Raw genomic sequence first — 22,217 nt, forward strand, 5'->3', positions numbered from 1 at the left:
GGGTAGTTGGCCATCTTAACAATATTAATCCTATCAATCCAAGAGCATGGGATATCTTTCCACTTCTTTGAACTATTCAATTTCCTTTATCAATGTTGTATAGCTTTCAGCATATAGGTCTTTCACCTCCTTGTTTAAACTTACCCTTAGGTATCTATTTTATTTTTTGATATGATTTTGAACAAAAATGTTTTTTCACTTTCTCATTCTAGTATTTCATTCTTATTATAAAGGTGTGAAACATATTTTTGCATGTTAAAAGCTTATACACTGCTACCTTACTGAATTCGTTTATCAGTTCTAATAGTGTGTGGAAACTTTAGGGTTCTCTATATATAGTATCATGTCGCTGCAAATAGTGAATTTTACCTCTTCCCTTTCAATCTGGATACCTTTAATCTCTTTTTTCTTGTATAATTGCTGTGGCTAGGACTTCTAGTACTATGTTGAGTAGAAGTGGTGAGAGTGGGCATCCTTATTTAGTTCTGAATTTAGTGTGAAGGTTATTATTAGCCCTTCACTTTTAAGTATTACACTGGCTGTGGATTTGTTGAAAATGGCTTTTTATTATGTTGAGATATGCTCCCTCTATTCCCACTTTGGTAAGGGTTTTTTGTTTTGTTCTGCTTTTTAGGGCCATACCCGCAGCCGTTCCCAGGCTAGGGGTCCATTTGGAGCTGTAGCTGCTGGCCTACACCACAGCCACAGCAATGCTGTGGGATTCGAGCCATGTCTGTGACCTACACCATGTCTCACAGCACCACCAAGTCCTTAATCCACTGAGCAAGGCCAGGGATTAAACCCACATCCTCATGGATACTAGTCGGGTTCATTACTGCTGAACCACAAAGGGAACTCCTGATAAGAGATTTTATCATGAATGGATGTTGAATTTTGTCAAATGCTTTTTCTGCTGTTGACAAGATCTAGTGAGATCATCTTGTGGTTTTAATCTTTTCTTTGTGGTGTATCATGTTGATTGATTTTTGTGTGTTTGAACCATCCTTGCGACCTTGGACTAAATTCAAGTTGACCATGGTGTATGATCCTTTTTTGTATTATTTGATTTGGTTTGCTAATACTTGTTGAGAATTTTTGCATTTATATTCATCAAAGATAATGGCCTATAATTTTCTTTTTTTGTAGTGTCTTTTGGTTTTTGTATCAGGGTGCTGGTGGCTTCACAGAATGAATGTGGGAATGTTCCCTCTTCTTCAACTTTGGGGGAATAACTTAAGAAGGATAGGTATAAGTTCTTCTTTTATGTTTGATAGAATTCTCCAGTAAAGTTGTCTGTCCTTGACTTTAGTTTGCAGGGAGTTTTTTTTTTTTTTTAAATTACAGATCCTATATCAGTTCTAGTAATTGGTCTGTTTAAATTTCCTGTTTCCAGGAGTTCCTGTCGTGGCTCAGGGGATATGAATCTGACTGGTATCCATGAGGACCTGGGTTCAATCCCTGGCCTTGCTCAGTGGGTTAAGAACCCGGCATTGCTGTGAGCTGTGGTTTAGGTCACAGACTCAGCTCAGATCTGGCATTGCTACAGCTGTGGTATAGGCCTGTGGCTACAGCTCCAATTTGACCCCTAACCTGGGACTATATATTTGTATTATCCATTTTATCCTTTAAATAAATAACCCTTTTAACATGTGAGATGGGTATATTTGAAACCAAGGAGAATATAATCTATGTGGGAAAAAACTTTTTAAAAAAGCCAAGGAAATGAAAATTTTATTTATTTGTATTTTTAAAACATAAAATCATTATTAGTATAGTTATAGTCACTACACCTGGTTCAGTAAATGGAAAGTTCCCAGAGTCAAGATTAATTGATTTGAGATAAGATACTGGAAATGAGGAATTTAAAATTTCCTTGAAAAATCTAGAAACATTACCCTGATCCAAATGAGATGTGCCTTAAGTGACAAGTAGGGGAAATTCACCAGGTTGAGAAGATGGGAAAAGATAAATACTATGTCCAAAGTATTAAAGGTGCAGCAATGTACGAACCATTCCTGGAAGGCAAAAGGTTTACTGTGCTTACAGTATGAGACAGATGTTTCCAACAGTTGCATCAGGAATGGACTGCATGTGTGCTTAGGATATTGCCTCTAGCTCTCTGGAGGGCCAGGAGCCCATAGAAGCCAGAGGCTCTAAGCAGTCAGATAGCAACTTTGTCTGTTTATTATTATGTATCACATTCCATGGAAATGTTTGGGAAGCACTGGTGGAGGCTTCTTTGAAACATGGGACTATGGAGGTAGACAAAGTAAAAAAAATCAAAAACCTGATACAACCAAAAAAAAAAAAAAAAAATCCTCCGTAGGTATGATTCTATTACAAATGATGGGTAATGCCAGTGACTATGGTTTTCAATTTCATAAGGTCTACAGAAAATTATGAAAGGATTTTAATGAGGTGCAGGAAAGGCTCGATTTTCTGTTTAAGGAAGTAAATAATTCTGGTAGCAGTGTGGAGGCAGTGTAGAAATGAAGAGCAACTTCCAGTTAGGAAGCAAATACAACCTTGAGGTCTTAAATTAGAACAGGAATAATAACAGAGGCAGTGTACCTGAAAAGAATGATTTAAAAGCTATCTTTGAAGCAGAACTTCCCAAACTTTTCAACTTATTATTACACATTTCCCCCTTGTGACAATGCCTTCCCATTTTGCAAAGAAAGATAAAGCAGGATTTCTTTGATAAAGATTTGTATTGGTATCCCGCAAACAGATTAATTCCTGCCAAATTAAAATCTGGATCTCAAAACATGATACAACTTCATTTCCCAACTACTGGGAATGCTTTTTAAACACTTCAATTCATATTAAAGATGTTTAAGATTCAGCTGAATCTTAACTTTACTGAATCTTAAATAGCTTTAATATGAACTAAAATTTTGAAGGAGTTTTTTGCTTCACAGAAAAGTTCAATTCCACAAACATTTGTGAATATCTACTAGGTGCCAGGCACAGGATTAGGTGCTAGGGTTACAACATTCTTTCTTCTTTGAAAAATAATTCTTCTAAAAAGGATTTCTATATGACAACATCTGAGTATATATTTGTATTAAAACAAATAAATCAATCAGTCTGTAGGCTATCTGTCTAATGTCGGGCTTGCTCAGTTCTGTAGAAACCCGTAGCACTGTGCAAGAAAAGACTTGATGCATTTGACAGCAAGTGTTTGGGAAGAATGTGCCACAGTAAATGGCAGTACTTGGTGACGAGTACAAAAGAGTTAAGAAAACAGAACAAAAATAATTCAACACACACAAATATACACATGTACTTAGGTTCTCTTACTAGAATGATATATCCTTCACTTACTTCTATTTAAAGAGCACTTTTGCAATGACAAATCAGTATTTATCTAGAACTAATCCTCATCCTTCCTGTTGTAAAAAGTGAAACCCACAGGTTGTTAATGGGGGAGAAGGGAGAGAGGTGGTGGTCAGGAGAGAACTTACCTGTCCCCTGCTTATTTTCCCAGCCATCAGCTCCCATCATTTGCTTTTCCCTGCCCTTTGCTTTCAACCTATAATGAACTCTTTGTAGTTCCCTGAAAATAGCACATCTTTCACACCTCTGTACATACTGATCTGAGTAGTTCTACCCGCCCACATGCCTCGTATTTCGTGACAATTCTGATCTTCTTTCACATCACTTCTGCATACATAAAGAAATGGTCATTTTATTCTCTATTACTTATTCTCTGTATTACTTCTAAACATTATTCACATGTCTGTTGTGTATGTTATACTATAGTATTTGTTTATATGTTCTAATGCTCCCACTAGACTGTAAGGTATTCAAATGATACATATTTTTTCAAAATAAAGAAGGTCAGTTGATTACCATGTAAGGTGATTTACCTACAGGTAACTATCAGACGCAGAAGCATGCATATAAGAAATATCAGGTGGTACAAACAAATTGCTGAGAATATTAACATTCTGGATGGCTGGGGTATTTAACCCATTACTTCCAAATCATTTTTTAAAATGTAAAATAGAAATCTCATATATACTATGCACAACAGATGGTATGGTAAATGTAAATAAAGCTTTTCTTGTTGACTTACAGTTTTCTCCCTCTTATGATTAAACATTATTCTGTGCTAAAAGTAGTTGTCAAGCATAGAGATGCAGCATGGCAGATTTATATATATTCAAGTCACACACATACAGTGTGACTTGAATGGGCACCACAGGATTGATGGGTATTGCAGAGCAGCACTACAGAGCTGTACAGGGCCTCCTGCTCTCACTCGCCAGGTACATGATTGTTGTACAGTCACTGAGCTCAACAATAATGTTACTCTGCCTCCCACCCCAAAGAGAATAATCATTTCTCTTTTCCGCTTCTGCCAACACCTCAATTTTTCGAGGTAAAAGAATAAAAATGTGTAGGAAGCTATTTCTTATCAATCTCACCTTCTGAAAGTATAGAAGTGCTTTTGTCTTTTTTTCCCTTCCTTTTAACTATCAGGCTGACCCAGCCCATTTCCGAGTTCCGTGACCATCCGTACTACATCTGCTTTATTTTGCTTTGGCTGTTCAGTGCATCTTTCTTCTTCCTAGTACCTGGTGCCTTTTCATTTTGATATTATCTTTGATAACACATACAAGATTCCTCCCTTTCTTCCTTCCTTCCTCCCTCCATTACTTACTTCCTCTTGTTCTTTCCTTCACATAGTTTAAAATTGTGGCTCTATTACTTACCAATTGAATTTTAATACAGCAATTTCCAACCCTCATATCAAATAACCCAAAGCACCTGAGATACAGAACACAGACCAACAGTGGCTGAGTGAGGCATGTGAAGAATCATGTACCTCTGTGGAGTCTGGCAAACTACAGCCTATGGGCCAAATCTGTCCCATCATCTGTTTTTTGTTTTTTGTTTGTCTTTTGTCCTTTTAGGGCCACAACCAAGGCATATGGAGGTTCCCAGGCTAGGGGTCTAATCGAAGCTGTTGCTGCCAGCCTACGCCAGAGCCATAGCAATGCAGGATCCAAGCTGTGTCTGCGACCTACACCACAGCTCATGGCAACGCCGGATCCTTAATCCACTGAGTGAGGCCAGGGATCAAACACGCAATCTCATGGTTCCTAGTCAGATTCGTTTCTGCTGAGCCGTCACAGGAACTTCCCCCATCACCAGTTTTTAATAAAACTGCATTGGAACACAGCCATGTTCAGTCACTTAAGTACTACCTATGGCTGTTTTCACTCTAGGACAGCAAAGCTGTGCAGCTGCAACTGCACATCACCCTAATTGCTCTAGTCTTTGTTTTTTCGTCTGTAAAATAGAACTCTCCCTTTCTCTGGCTTGCCTATCTCATAAATTTGCTATAGGAAGTGCTCTGTCAAGTCTAATTCTCTGGTCAAATCGAAGATGATATGTTTTTTGGAAGATTGAGATTATAAATGATATGGTCTTCTAAAAATTTTAGATAATGAGCAGATATCACGTAATAAGCAGTAACGTACATACCATATTTAAACACTCCTTCAAGTGTAAAAATAAGACATAAAACTAAGAGCTGTGTCAATGACTTTCTGAAGTCAAATATGTAAAATAAAGGGTTTACAAAAATCTGGTCAATACTATGATGATTACATAGTGGTGCAGAGGTTGGAGTACAAACGTAGCTATATCCCCTTCACTGTCCAGAAGATCTCAATTACCTAAAGGTTCTTGGATAGTCTTAGGGAAGGGAGTACCTGTAAACTCATGAAATTGTAGGCTAAATTTTGCATGCAAAAACTTTGTATGTACCTTTTTCAGGAGAGTATATTCCCAAAAGAATCCACTCTGCAAAGAGATTAGGGCAGTCACTTACCCTTAAGTATTTATGTCCTATGACATGGGCCTTATCAACCCATTATGAAACCTTGTTATCAAGAGAAAAAAAAAAAATCCATTTTGAGAGTGATTTCCAAATGCTCTTGCCCTGGTTTAAAATGAATCCATTGAAGAAATAAATCTCGGAGTTCCCGACGTGGCTCAGTGGTTAATGAGTCCGACTAGGAACCATGAGGTTGCGGGTTCGATCCCTGGCCTTGCTCAGTGGGTTGGGGATCCGGCGTTGCCATGAGCTGTGGTGTGGGTTGCAGAAGCGGTTTGGATCCCGCATTGCTGTAGCTCTGGCGTAGGTCAGTGGCTACGGCTCCGATTCGACCCTTGGCCTGGGAGCCTCCATATGTCGTGGGAGCAGCCCAAGAAATGGCAAAAAAACAAAAAAAAAACAAAAAAAAGAGAAAGAAATCTACTGGCTATTTACTCCTGGTGCTTTCTAAATAGAGTAGGTAAGAAGTTAATAATAATTTCCTCACTTCTATGGTGGTAATTATATTTATAATCAAAAATTTTAAATGTGCCAGGAAAGCCCCAGTTGTATTACCATTAAACTTAAGCAGAAAAGGAATTTGGTTATCCTATCAAAGTGTGTTTTTATGGTTCCTGGGTACTGAGAACAGCAGAATTTTCTTACATGGTCAAGTCCAAGTATGAGTATGGAAAATAACTGATTGCTTTGATATCTCTCAGACACCTCCTTATGAAGTCACATTAGTGGTCAACACACCCAGAATAACCTCGATTCCCACTGTGCTTACCCTGTCTTTAGCAAAGATCCACTCACTGGCCATAGTCTTTCCAAATCGGAGATATAAAAAGAAGTCTGATTTGCTTCTTTAGTACATGTTAATCTCCAACGAATACAGGGTAGACAGTTCAGACTGACAACTGGCTCTTGGGAATGTTGTTTACAAACTTTTTTGATCATTCGTTCATAATATTGAAATAAGTTTCAGCACTTTCTCCAAGTATTCCTCTATTTATTCAGAAAGTCTACACATGCATCCCTGTGTTACCATATTGTGTATATTATGTAACATACAAATGTACATTTTAAAAAATGGTATGTAAAATAATCATGAATATAAGTTTCTAATATTTTCTTCTTGGTGTTTATGTCCATCTTCAGAGACCTCAGTCCTAAATAAGAGATAGCATATATAAAAGCTTATGGCTCTATTTCTGTTTTTCAGAGAATCAAACCCTGATCTATCTATTACAATATTCTCATGCTACGGTTAAAAGGCAATGGAGAAGCTGTTCCAGGATGATGATGGTAACAATAAAGAAGAGCTGTACATGGAAGTCACTGTATGCCTGACACTGCCTTTACAAAAAATAACTCATTTAATTCTAACAACCCTATGAGTTTGGTACTATTATTAATCCCACTGTATAGATTAAAAAAAAACTGACGTAGAGAGGTTAAGTAACTTGTCCGAAGGCATACAACTAGTAAATAGTGAAGTAAGGGGGAATGTTGGTAGACTCTTCTTGAGTCCACACTCAACCACTACAGCAAAATACATCCTACTGAATACTCACGGTCGGAAGTAATGCAAAGATTACACTGTAAACAGAAGCTAGGTTCCCTGCTTCATCAGTTATGGGTGGGGGAAACAAGAATATTTTGTATCTAAAGGAAAAATATATTTTTTTCTTTTTTTAGGGCTGCACCCATGGCATACGGAGGTTCCCAGACTAGGCGTCAAATCAGAACTGTAGCCACTGGCCTATGCCACAGCCACAGCAATGCCAGATCCGAGTTGCATCCATGACCTACACTGGAGCTCAAAGCAATGCTGGATCCTTAATCCACTGAGTGAGACCAGGGATTGAACCCACATCCTCATGGATACTAGTTGGGATCTTAACCCACTGAGCTACAATGGGAACTCCAAAAACATTTTTTTCTTAATTTAACTTAAAGATAACTAGAAAATTACACAATGTAAGTATAATAAAGATTTCTTTATTCCTGCATTTGCTGAGAAGACTTAAGTGCACAGTTTAATGTCAAGAGTCATACATGATTAAGTGGTAGATATAGAAGTAATCTAGTAATGTTTAAAATGATAATGTTATTGAGCTCCTACTATATATTCACAACTGTGATAAGGGTAGTATTATGGTAATTGTACAATCCTTACAATAACACTCAGAAGGAGGTATTCTTATATCACTTTCCAGTAAAACAGGAAATGGTGGTTTGAAGAGGTTAAATAATTGCCAAAGGTCAAAGGAACATTAAGCAGTAAAGCTGGAATTTGAACTAAAGTTTAATTCCATACCCTCAGATCATGGTAACTAAACTATATTCCATTATTCTGTACTGCTATCCAAAGACAAATTTCCAAGCAATTTAAAATATTATTACAGTTTTAGCAAAAAATGGGGAAAAAACTCTCTGTGAACCAAGACAAATAGGTCTTTGTTTCTACATTAAGCTAAAGCTTTCCTCTTTCTTTTTGTAAGAAATGCTAAGCATCAGGAATGTAAGTTATGTGTGTGTATTTTCCCCTGTTTAAGGTAGGAGCTTAGTAAAAGAACACCTTTAGAAAAGATAACAATTATGTGTAATGAAATATAGAACCAGATTCTCCTGGCAATTAATCACCCAGCCCAAACCTATAGGCTGTTTCTGACAGATCCAAGAGCTTTGCCTGAATTGTTGGATAAGATGTGCCTGGGCTGGCTTATGAAAAGAAATTCTATGTTTAAAGTCTTTGAAGGTATTTTAACATATATTTCCACATACAGGCATACCTCAGAGATATTGCAGTTTTAGTTCCAGACCGCTGCGATACAGCGAATATTGAAATAAACGGAGTCACATAAATTTTTTGGTTTCCTAGTGCATATAATAAATGTTATATTTACATTATATTGTAGTCTATTAAGGGTATAATAATAGCATTATGTCTAAAAAAAACCCCAATGTGCCTAGGCTCGTTTAGCAATAAGGTATTTTTAAATGAATGTAACTATCATCGAGCCTTCATTAAGTCATAATCTTTTTGCTGGTGGAGGGTCTTTGCCTCGATGTTGATGACTGTTGACTGATCAGGGTGGTTACTGAAGGATGGAGTGGCTGTGGCAGTTTCTTAAAATAAGACAATGAAGTTTGCCACATCAATTGATTCTTCCTTTCACTTGAACACTTAAAGATCACTGGAGGGCTATTATTTGCCCTAATTTCAATACTGTGTCTCAGAGACTAGGAAAGCCCAAGAAGAGGGAAAAAGACAGGGGAAAGGCTGGTTGTGGACCAGTCACGACACACACAATGTTTACTAATTAAGTGCACCATCTTATACGGGTGTAATTTGTGGTGCCCCCAAATAATTACGATAGTAATAAAATCAAACATCACGATCACAGATCATCATAACAAATATAAATAACAAAAAAGCTTAAAATATTGTGAAAATTACCAAAATGTGACAGAAACATGAGTAAATGCTGTTGGAAAAATGGTGCTGAAAAACTTTAAGGGTTATTACAAACCTTCAATTTGTTAAAAAAAATGCAGTATCTGTGAAGCACAAAAAAGTAAAGCACAATAAAATGAGGTATGCCTGTCCTGATGTGTGTGCGCACACACTACTGCAAATGGACTTCTGCAATATATGTGTGTGTATGTAAAATGTGTAAGTATGTATTTGACCCCATGTATAAAACTGGAGAACTCATTTTATTGCTCAAAGATGTAAAGAGAAATGAAAGAGACCTTCCGTTCCAGCATCAGGGACCTATCTATCATTTAACAAAGATATTTCCTGTTTTTAAACAGTTGGGAAGGAATGATTTCCAACCCAAATACTTAGCTTGGCAAGACAGTGCTATGTTGATAGATGCTTTTATAACCACTTTTATTCTATCTTAAATATCAATATGAAAGAGAGACAATTTGTTTTTTCTCTCAACCTTTTTATAAGATTTGGGAGAACAGGATAAGAAAGGAAAGGGAAAGAAAATATTATTACCAGAACAGCTAGACGACAGAGTTTAGCAATAGCTCTGACAGATGTGGGTGTATCATCTCAAATCTTACTTTGAAGGTGGGGAGGGCAGTGATTCCTTTGCATGGAAAAAAAAAAAAAATGGAATTCTAGCCAAATATTACAAACCTTTCCAGAGGAGTTTGAAAGTTGCAACTAAAGTCCACCACAAAGCATTTAAAAAATCTTTCATGTATGTCATAGGTTAACACTGTCTTGGGCATTAAAATTAATAGGACTGTGCATACAAAAGTGCTCAAATAGACAATTCTGCTTTAATGATTTAAAAAATGAATTAATTTTGTTTTCATTACTTCATATTACTTCTTCATGTCAATTCATTATCTTTTTTTTTTTTTTTTTTTTGCTATTTCTGGGGCCGCTCACACGGCATATGGAGGTTCCCAGGCTAGGGGTCTAATAGGAGCTGTAGCCATTGGCCTACGCCAGAGCCACAGCAATGCTGGATCCGAGCCGTGTCTGCAACCTACACCACAGCTCACGGCAACACCGGATCGTTAACCCACTGAGCAAGGGCAGGGACTGAACCCGAAACCTCATGGTTCCTAGTCAAATTCGTTAACCACTGCGCCACGACGGGAACTCCCAATTCATTATCTTCATTTACTTTTTTTGTTATTTCTGTTTTTCTGTTGTAACAAGAAAGATTTCCTTTAGAAATAGCAAGCAAAGTCCTCACCTGGATTTAGTGTGACACTAAGAACTGACATTGAGACGAGATGCTATGTTTTTACATACTTTCTCCAAGGTTATATCAGACCAGCTATTCTCCTTATCTAGTAGCATTCCCTCCAAACCCCACCTCACCTTGCCATCGTGGACTAGAGCATTGCAATTATGCCCCCTCTGGGGTAACTTCAAATTCTATTCTATTTGCTTTTTCCATCACGGTTTAACCATACTCAGATACCTTTTGCCTACTGAAAACCCTAGTTCAACATGTTATCCTGTTGGAGCTCTGCTCAAACTCTTTCTTCCCCATGCAAAGCTAAAGGGTTAAGCTCTAGCTGTCTCTAGTTACCTATTACTCTTTTCTTAGTTGACACCAATCTGTTCCTATCATACCACCAGAATGACTCTTAAGATTATCAACAATTTCTAGACTATTTAATTAAAGAAGATCTGTCCATATCTTACCTAAACTTCCAGCAGGATTTAAAAAACTGAATTACCGAGTTCCTGTCATGGCTCAGGGGAAACGAATCTGACTGGTATCCATGAGGACGCAAGTTCGATCCCTGGCCTTGCCCAGTGGGCTAAGGACCCAGACGTTGCTATGAACTGTGCTGTAGGTCACAGATGCAGCTTGGATCCCACATGGCTGTGGCTGTGGTACAGGCCAGCGGCCACAGCTCCAATTCGACCTCTATCCTGGGAACCTCCATATGCCATGAGTGGAGCCTTAAAAAGACAAACAAACAATCAAAAAAACCTGAATTACTCTTTTGTGCTTAAAAGACTTCTCCTCCTGGCTTCTGGCACTACGTTATACCGCTCATTTCTCTGGATGTTCTTACTCAGCCACCCTTGCTGGCTGGTTCTTCTCCCTCAAAGACTGAAGTTTCTCAGAACTTATACTTGACCCTCTCTTCCTTTTGTTCACTTTCTCATCCACTTCTTTGACTTCAGTTATCATGAGAGAGTGCCGAATCCTAACCACTAGACCACCAGGGAGTATATGACTTCAGTTATCATGTACAAATAAATGACTCCCCAAATCTACGTATCAGGTCCACACTTCTCTGAGCTCCAGTTCTATCTGACATCTCTACTTGGATGTCACACAGGCATATCCATATAAACAAATCCAACATAGTTCATAATTTTCATTTCCAAGGCTGCAATATTTCCATGATTTCTGTTCTCAGTAAATAGTCTTTCCATCAACTCAGAAACCTAGGAACTGTGTATTTTCTTTCTCATTTCCCACTTTCAAAACTGCCAGATTCTGTGGATTCTTTGTTCTATTCACAATGCTTGAACCACTTTCTCATGTTTATTGTGTGTACATTCTTGTCACATCCCTCAAATATTGTCCATACAGAGTGCTGGAATGATGAAAAGATTTTTTTAAAATGCAAATGTGATGATTGTCAGCCACTCTCCAATCACATCCTCAGTACCATCAATTGTTTCCCCTTGTCCTTAGAATAAAGGACATACTATGCTCTCTTCAATCTCTGTTGTTGTTTCAAATGCTGAGCCCTTTGAAGAGAATGGTCTTCAGGATCCCACTCCCTCTTTTTCTGGCTAAAAGCCTATTTGTCTTTTAGATTCAGCTTAAAAATAAATAATTCTGGGAGCCTTCTCTAATATTCCAGACTAAGTTAGAGTTTCTTTCCTACATGCTTCCATGGCATTTTGTATTTATTCAAAGTCTTCTGAATACCTATAATTATTTTCTTAAAATTATTTAATAGAAATATTGAAAAAGAGATGCTATATACCCAAATTGTGCTAATTCTCATGGTATACATTATTTTGTTTAATCCTTAGAGCAACCTGAGAGGTAGCTAGACTTACCACATTTCTCTTCTTGATAGACTATAAGCTCCATGAGAATGGGGAATCATATTTATATCATTTACTATTCCATTCCAATATTCAGCCAGGAATATCTTAAGTATTCAGTAAATACTCATTGACTGATAGTAGTTGTTTCTTTCTTTCTTTTTTTTTTTTTTTGTTTGTGCCCAAGGCATGTGAAAGTTCCTAGGCTAGGGATCAAACCTGCCCCATAGCAGCAACCCAAACCACTGCAGTGACAATGCTGGATCCTTGACCTGCTGTGCCACAAGGGAACCCTGAATGATAGTAGTTTTCAAACACACAAACCACAACAAATAGCCTCCAATCAGCTTACCTAATAAATCAGGCTATATAAATGTTCTATTCTTTATGACTTGTAGTGAAAGAAGTGGCTTTTTGTCAGTTACATCTGGTTTCAAATCCTTAATTTCCTAAGTATGTAACATTTATTAACTAAGTCATTTGGATTCTCTAAGCTCATTCCCTTCATTTCTAGTATGTGTTAATTTTACTACCCTTCAGGATTGTTCTAAGGACAAAATGACATAATGTATATTAAACCAAATATAATTTCTGGTATATAATATATACTAAGTAAGTACAAGCTGTCTTTACTCAGAAATGTTTGACTTCGCGCATTCATTTGTTCAGTACTTGGTCATTCTACTGTGTTCTGCTTTGCATTGTTTCTATAAGTAATCAGTAATATTATTACCTTGTTAATTTGTATGTAAAATCTCTTTTTTCTCGAGCTGCTTTTAAGATTTTTTTCCTTTATGATTAATTTTACACAATTTAATTATAGTCTATCTCTGGTGTAATTTTCTTTATGTGTATCCTGTTGGGGTTTATTAAGATATATATATTTTTTATCATATTTGGAAATTTTTGTGAATGTTAATTTTTTAAAATAATTTTCTGCCCTAGGAGTTCCCGTTGTGGCACAGTGGTTAACAAATCCGACTAGGAACCATGAGGTTGTGAGTTTGATCCCCGGCCTTGCTCAGTGGGTTAAGGATCTGGCGTTGCCATGAGCTGTGGTGTAGGTCGCAGAAGTGGCTTGGATCCTGTGTTGCTATGGCTCTGGCGTAGGCCGGTGGCTACAGCTCTGATTAGACCCCTAGCCTGGGAACCTCCATATGCAGCAGAAAGCAGCCCCAGAAAAGGCAAAAAGACCAAAAAAAAAAAAAAAAAAAAATTTCTGCCCTAATCTCTCTCATTTCTGTTTAAGTACTCTGATTACATGATATCATTCCACAGGATATTGAGGCCTCTATATTTTCCATAACTCCCCATCCACATTTTTTATTTTCTGTGCTTTAATTTAGACAGTTTTATTGCTGTGTAGCATCTAATCTGTTGATAAGTCCAACCAGTGAATTTTTACTTTAGACACTACATATTCCAGCTCTAGAATTTTCACTTCATTTATTTCATAGCCTCCATTTATCTCCCCTTCATTAAGTTTACCTTTAAATTCTTAAACACATTTATAATAGTTGTTTCAAAGTCTGCTGATTCTATCATCCCTATTAGCTTTGGCCTATTTTGTGTTGAATGCTTTTCCTTCTAATTATTCAGTTTTCTTATTAAAAATACATCAGGTGAGACTGAGGATAGAAGAGATGGTACTTAGAAGTCTAGAGAGAAAGAACATATTAGATTATTGTCTGGGATAGTGAGAGCATAAATAGATTAGGAGTAAATGAAATGATGTTATCCAGAAGAAACTGATAATGAAAAATAAATCGGTAGGAAATTACAGTTTAAATAACTTCAAGGAACTTCAATAAAATGTTTAGATTATTTTGAAGAGGAGGTTCTGAAATAGCAGATAGAGTAAAGGAAGCATGAGCATTGTACATGAATGAAATTGCCTTTGTATCTCTAGATACCTAGCCAAAGAGAATATAGGGGCTGCCCTTTCATATCTTTTCATGATAAGATATAGTTTACTGAAACTATGTTGGCCCAGGCACTCAGACTAAGAAATCCAGTTTTATAAATGTTTTAGGGCCTTTAATGATTTCATGACCCTTTATCAAACTTCTGCCAGATCTCTGCTAAAAGGGTACATTACATGTAGTCTTCCTTTTACAAATCTAGGAAGCAAATTATCATCACTTTGGAAATAATAGTTTCTAGTTCAAGTTTGATAGAAACTTCAAGAACTTTAGAAAGAAATAACTTGGAGGAGTACAACATAAACAGTGACAAAATATGGGTCCACTTTGCTTTTATCTTAAGCTGACTATTATCTTCGCTCAAATTTCCTCAGTTACCTATCTGGTCTTACCCTCTTTTTTTTTTGTCTTTTTGCCATTTCTTGGGCTGCTCCCGCAGCATATGGAGGTTCCCAGGCTAGGGGTCGAATCGGAGCTGTAGCTGCTGGCCTACACCAGAGTTACAGCAACGCGGGATCTGAGCCGCATCTACAACTTAGACCACAGCTCACGGCAAGGCCGGATCCTTAACCCACTGAGTAAGGCCAGAGATTGAACCTGCAACCTCATGGTTCCTAGTCAGATTCGTTAACCACTGAGCCACGACGGGAACTCCTGGTCTTACCTTCTTTCTCCACCCATCTCCCCACTCCATGACCATGTGATAAAAGAATTAAATGTAAAGACTTATTGAGAATTATTCTTTCTTCTAAGTCCTCTCCTCAACAATCTGCATACAAAAAAGCAACATTAAATAATCTGTAAGCATAATAAGTAAGGAGGCTGTGAGAAGTAGTTTAAACATCTCTAAAATCTGGGAGCTTGTTTTTGCTCAGTATGAATCCCTAACCTGCATCACAGCAACAATATTAAGATGCGACTATGAGGAAAGTCCCTTGACAAAACTATAAAAATAATACTCTCTTGAAGATTAAAACCATACATGGCTGTTATACCAGTAACTTTATAAAACACACAGCAACTTCATATCAGAATATTAGTGTTTAATTACTTTTGTTGCTCGAAAATGACACCTTTCAGAGCAAGGAGAAACAAGGACAAACCCATCTCAGAGCTTTAATGGATAATTTGAAATTTAAAATAAAAGACACACAAGAAAGTGTTATATGTTAGAAAGACCCAGGCCTGTCATGATGTTCTAACTTATTTCACCAGATCTGATACTCGTGAAGAAAAATTCTGATACTCGATTAGCTCAGAAAAAGTTACATTTCCTATAAAAGCAGGTCACAATTGAGGCCAGCAGAAAGTAAGTAGAAGGTAGAGAGAGACCACTTCTGACCCAGGATGTGTTAGCTCTAAAACATGAGATTTCCACTCTAATTTATACCTGTGGCATCACAGGTCATCAGCCACTTAAACTCTGACAGCGAAAAAGGTAAGACTCAAAATCGGAACTGTCCAATTTTCTAGTAGCTAACATTTAAGGTTTTTTAAAAAGGTAAACTTACTTTTGAGAATATATCTTAATATAATACATCCAAGGTGTTATTTAAATATCAGTGTAAAATTATTAAAGAAATAGTTTATATTTTTTAAATGTATAAAACCTTTGAAATGTGGAATATATTTTATATTTAAAGCACATTTTGACTTGCTTAACAGCAACATGTGGCCAGTGGCTACCAAGTTGGACAGGCTGTTCTAAGGTTTGTGGAGACCTTTACTGATAAAACTATTCCCAAATACAAACTAAATTGCTAGGACACTAGATAAATTAACCTTATAAAAGCATTAACTGGTCTCATCAACTTCCTTCACATGAGAGAGCATTCTTCTTTTCCAAAGACTTCTGTTGATCTTAAAAGAAAAATTAAAAAAATAAGTTCATTAAAAAAACTGACCATTATCAGCTGAAAAATACTCAGCTCAAAGTAAAATTTTAATTTGTTGTTCACTTATATGCTGAACTCAGTTTTAACTCTTGTTTAGATTTCTACTAGAGGCACTGTTAGAAAGCAAAACAATCCTGTAAACTATTTAGATTTTACTTGTTAAGAGAAATATGTAATGGAATTGTATTCTTTCTATGACAATGGGTTCCAAATTCTTGTCATAGACTTTTAGTAGAGATTCAAGATTTCAATACATGTGAGTTTAGAGATATGAAAAATGTCTATTAATTAGAGCTTGCATTCATTTTAAGAAACAGAACTAAGGCTTCTTATTAGGTACTACTTTTAGAAATATTATGTCTATAAGTGTATATGTATAAACACACATATACCACACATAGAAGTAAAATTATATTTTAACTCCAGAAATAGATAATATTATGCAGTTTTTCTATATTTATATTTACATATACATAAATTATGGATACAGTTATTATCCTTGGAATTAAAATATAAAAAGAAATTATGTAAATTGTCCCACATTTTGCACTGACTTGTCATTCCTCATATAAGTGCCAATATATGAGGAGTAGTGGTTAGTTCATTTTTTGTAACAGATTTTACATTTCCTATCCTCTAGCATATAAACATTAAAATACAAAACAGCCTTTGATATTATTGTTCTTTCCAATTCCCACTCAATATATCGCAATTTCATCCCTTAATCCTAAAACTTGGTAAATCGCTGTAGCAAAAACTATTCCCATCCCCAACTCTTTAAATTGGAAGCACCTGTGTCAAAGTGCAAAATTAATTAATTAGCCCACCAAGTAAATATTTATGTCTGGTACTGGATTTATCAAAGATAATATCACCCTTACTGCAAAGAAACCTACCGAATGGAGATGACAGATAAAGAAATAATTTCAATTCAAGATGAGAACTCAGATTTGAAAATTTTGTTCTTAAACAAAACCGGTACAACTTTTCTAAACAAAAAAAATAATCATAACAAAAGCCCCTCAACACTTCAGACTATATAAAGAGAGGGGATTTACTTCAGCTCAATAAAGCAGAATTCTCCTTTTTCTTGTATCGGACATCTGATTTTATTACACTGCACATAATCCAGTACAAATAAGAAATTAATTTCTTCCTTTCTCTGTAAGATTCCCTACCGTACTTGACAATGAGGTTGCGAAAGAGAACTAAAATTCCTCAGGGGAAGAAAGTGTAAAGGGAATCTTAAACTAAAACTCTCAATGCACTATCTTGGTTTTGTTTGTATTCTTCTCGAAAAGGAATACTTTGGACAGACCTCAAGTACTCACACACATTTCAGTACTCCTAAAATACAGCCAGCACTTCAAATTTTGTTATCTTGGGCAGAAGTAGTCTGATAATACCAACTCAGATTTGATCCTAAATCCCAGGGAAATGTAGATGACCTAAGCAGCTACAGCTGTGAGTAGTTAAGCCATTTCCTTCTCAGTAAATAATTCTAAAATGAGTTTATTGCCTAGTGTTAACTATAAATGGGGACATAAAGAGAAAAAAAACTGTAAAGAGCCATATGTTGCACTATATGACACCTTGTCTTACTTATTCTTAATCCCCTCAGATTGGGTCACACAGTACTCAAAAAATGTGATTATTCCTAAAAACAGCCAGGGAAAAGCACTCATATCTCGAGGTACAGATTCTGGTGTGTGTGGGGGAGGGGGATGAAACACTGTCACTCATTACACCCTCCACACATACACTCAGATTACCATTCACTTCAGCTAGCTGTCTAAAGATTTTCCTTAAAAACGTTTTTTTTTTTTTTTTTTTTGACCAAGAGAACTTCTCTATATATACCTAAAAATAAAATTGCTGAGTCCAAATAAGGGACGGTCGTCCTTTCCCGAAATTCACCAAGATGATGTTTAAAACATGACTGAGCTCTAAACAATAAGTATAAACCATCAGAGCCTTAAAATTGCCACATAATTCTCAACTTTGCCAATACTACTTTGGATCATCAGCTGACTTCTCTTCTGGATTCTGTCAACATCTCAGTTTCCCTCCACCCCTTTCCACTTCTCTGACAGCATTACTTGTGCTAAGGAAGTTGCTGATGAGAAATCTGACCTTTGAGAAGGCATTTGAGAAGGCACCTTTGAGAAGGCATTCATTCACTTCAATGGGTTAACAATCTGACACTGTCACTGCAGTGGCTCAAGTCACTACTGTGGCACCAGTTTGATTCCTGGCCTGGGAACTTCCACATGCTGCAGGCAGGGCCAAAAATAAAAACATAGGGAGTTCCCGTCGTGGCGCAGTGGTTAACGAATCCGACTAGGAACCATGAGGTTGCGGGTTCGGTCCCTGCCCTTGCTCAGTGGGTTAACGATCCGACGTTGCCGTGAGCTGTGGTGTAGGTTGCAGACGTGGCTCGGATCCTGTGTTGCTGTGGCTCTGGCGTAGGCCGGTGGCTACAGCTCCGATTCGACCCCTAGCCTGGGAACCTCCATATGCCACGGGAGCGGCCCAAGAAATAGCAACAACGGCCCAAGAAATAGCAACAACAACAACAACAACAAAATAAAAACATAAAAATAAAGGGCTTAAAAGTAAAATTAAACTTGGTTATGCTTGATTAAAGCTTCCAATTGATTGAAAAGATGATTTTCTAATTTTTTTCATATTCTTAGTTTTCTCATCTGTAAAACAGTGATCATCGTAAACCTTTCTTAATGAACTTGATACAAGAATTTTTTAAAAAAGGGAACTGACAGACTGGAGTCCACATCTGCACATCTGTTCTCATCCTCTCTATGACATTCATGAAGCTATTTTCACTTTATTTTTGGAGCTTCAGTCTTCTCATCTGTAAAAGGAGAGGGACTGGACACTATATCTAGTATCTTCTTTAGATCAAATATTCTGATCAGATTTTATTCTACAAATGGTCTAGAAATCATTAAAACATCCACAATTTATCCAATAATTTCTAACATTTAAGAAATAAAATTACTGACCTATATTATCCACATCAATATAATCAGCATTAGAAGATAAATTTAGGGTCTGATTAAAGCACAAAAATATTTTATAGAAAAGTGGGCAAATCTGCTATGTCAACTTTGTCTTAACTAGTTCGGCTCCAGACTGGCTTCAATGTATGAAATCATTACACATATTTTTAAATGTCTAAAATAAGCAGGGAAGAATATTATTTTTCAATTTTAATTTATTTCAAAGTTTAATTAAAATAAAACTAGTGTTTAACATATATTTTTGTATCTACATAAATTTTTAAAAACTGTCTTAAAAAATAAGCAGTTAACATTCAGCCAAAACAAATAATTTCAATAAGACCAATGTTATCCGACTTCTAAATTTTCTTGTACATATGCTATAATTATGACCTATCATAATCTGTTTCCTTTGCTTATTAAACCTCCCATTAATGGCAAAGATATTAAAACTAATATGCTTTTCCTTAGTTGTTTTATCTGCTGTTTTGGATCCCTGAAACCTTTGTGTGTAATAATAATTAATACACTGACAGTTTAAATCCCTGACCTAGCATCAAAATACCCACAGGTACTTATACATGTTTGTAAACTGAAGACAACAAAGTAAGAGTAAATACAGTGGAATTATTAATAATTTCAACTATTTAAAGGACATGTTACATGTAAATTAGTTTATATAAAGTATTAAATTACAGGGAGTCCCCTTCCTGGTGCAGCGGTTAATGAAACCAACTAGGATCCATGAGGATGCGGGTTCGATCCCAGGCCTCAATCAGCGGGTTAAGGATCTGGCGTTGCCATGAGCTGTAGTATAGGCTGCAGAGGCAGCTTGGATCTGAGATTGCTGTGGCTGTGGTGTAGGCCGCCAGCTGTAGCTCCAATTTGACCCCTAGCCTGGGAACCTATATATGCCACGGGTGCAGCCCTAAAAAGACAAAAAAGACAAAAAAAGTATTAAATTACGTAAAAACTAAACAGATACAAATTATTCTACATAGCTTCTGTAAATATTTTCTGAAATAACTGTGTTGGAAGATTAGTAAATTAGCCAGAGTGCTGGCAGGAATTTTCAAGATAAATCACTTTAAGAAACATTTCCAGGAGAGTGGGAAAGGTTAGGAGTACCCAGTGGGGATCCAAAATCCAGAAACTATAGGACGCTATTACTGCTTAGGAGCCTGAAAGTAACGGGAAAGTGAAAAATTTTCAAAACCTAAGTATAGCCTGAAGCTGCTGGGGAGGGAGAGTGGCTACTCAAAGTCAGGAAAGTACAGTCATAAAGAGACACATACTATGCTAGAACTGTGGTGCTGCACAGGAAGGGAGCGGAAAGACATATCCTGACTCCCTTCTCTTCCTGCCTTCTAATCTCCTGTTGATACTTTTCACAAGTTGAACCCAATGGAATGGAAATCAGGCCTCTACAGTCCACAGGGGTCACCTCACCCTCCCTTCCACCCTACATATGCAACACCGAGAAAGGCAAGAGTAGATCTAGGGAGTGGGAGGATAACAATCAGCATAATGAACTACAGAACTATAGCTATTTCTTAATATTTTTTTGATAAGAATCACTTTGGTATCCTTCTAGAGAATATCCCTAACCGTCTTCATCATCTATATATGTTACCCCAAAGATTCTGCTATATTCTATCCACAACACCATTGACAATTGGCTTGGTAAAGTCTGACAATGCTTCCAGACTGAAAGTCTGGAGGTTAGTTACTATATGCAGGTTCACTGCCAACAAATTAAAAAAAAAAAAAAGGTTTCATATTATCAAAATCAGTAGATAGACAGATAATCTACTTTAATGGTTCTAACCAGTTTTTTTGTTTTATAACAGTTTTGTCATTGTGGTCTGGGCTTACTGTTTATAAGCCAAGCTGTTCCATTAAACCTGTTCTTTCCTTATGCTTTTGGTTTCACACCTAAGAATCTATTGCTAAATCCAAAGTCATTAAGATCTTTCCCCAAGGTTTTATCTAAAAGTTTTATGATTTTTTGGCTGTTATATTTAGATCACTGATCAATTTTGAATTAATTTTTGTATATGGTGTGAGGTAGGGGTCCAGCTTCATCATCTGCACACTGAAATCCAGTTGCCTCAGTTTGAAAAGTTTATTATTCTCCTCCTAACAGTAACAGTTGTGGCCACCTTGTCAAAATTCAGCTGGCCTTATATTCATGGGTTTGTTTCCAGATGCTCATTCCTATACCACTGACCTATAAATAGTCTATCTTTATGGTAGTACCACACTGTTTTGATTACAATAGCTTTGTGATAAGTTTTAAAATCAACAAAGTGTAAGTCCTCTGACTGGTTCTTCTTTTTCAATATTGTTTTGGCTATTTGGGACTGCTCGCATTCCATATGAATCTGAGGATCAATCTTTTTATTTCCGCAAAAAAATATTGAAATTTTGATAGAGATTATATTAGATCTGCATATTTTTTTGAGTGGTAACTACATCTTAACCAAGGTATTTCAACCCATGAACACAGGATATCTTTCCATTTATTTAGGAAAGGAAATACATTATTTCCATTTATTTACTTAACTTCTTTCATGACTGTTCTTCAGTTTTCAGTGTACAGGTATTTCACCTGTGTAAACTTATTACTAAGTATTTTATTCTTTTGGATGTTGTTATAGATAGAACTGCTTCCTTAATTTCATTTTCTGACTGTTCACTGCTGGTACATGAAAACAAAACCTAAAATACTTTGAGTGCTTCCTAGGGAAGAGAATGGCCAGACTGTGACTTAACATTTGAGCAAGTACGACACTATGTAGAACAATTGATGCAAAAGTCATTTCACAGCTAATTTTCAATAGAATTCTCTGGAATGCTTCAACTTTTTTTTCATGATTTTCTTTCTCATTAATTCATTTATTCTTTTCTAACATAAATTTAAAAACTCACTGCTTCAATACCTTCATGGTTCCATGAGGCTGGCTTTCTTGTGAATTATGGAGT

General features: G+C 36.5%; 1 protein-coding gene across 6 annotated transcripts in view; it reads right to left on the minus strand.

Annotated features, from left to right (window-relative positions):
• AFG2A (AFG2 AAA ATPase homolog A) overlaps positions 1 to 22,217 on the minus strand; it is a 324,349-nt gene that overhangs the window by 81,208 nt on the left and 220,924 nt on the right. For 2 of the 6 annotated variants that reach the window (XM_084970686.1, XM_084970688.1), the window contains exon 15: positions 15,340 to 16,177. In XM_084970686.1, coding sequence (XP_084826812.1) covers positions 16,112 to 16,177 — 66 coding nt within the window. In that variant the 3' untranslated portion in view covers positions 15,340 to 16,111. 6 annotated transcript variants of the gene reach the window in all.

The sequence above is a fragment of the Sus scrofa genome, chromosome 8, assembly GCF_054392235.1.
Source record: "Sus scrofa isolate SSC_HxYL_T2T_F1_AM1 chromosome 8, Sscrofa_HxYL_maternal_Yorkshire_Landrace_v2.0, whole genome shotgun sequence".
Classification (NCBI taxonomy): domain Eukaryota; kingdom Metazoa; phylum Chordata; class Mammalia; order Artiodactyla; family Suidae; genus Sus; species Sus scrofa.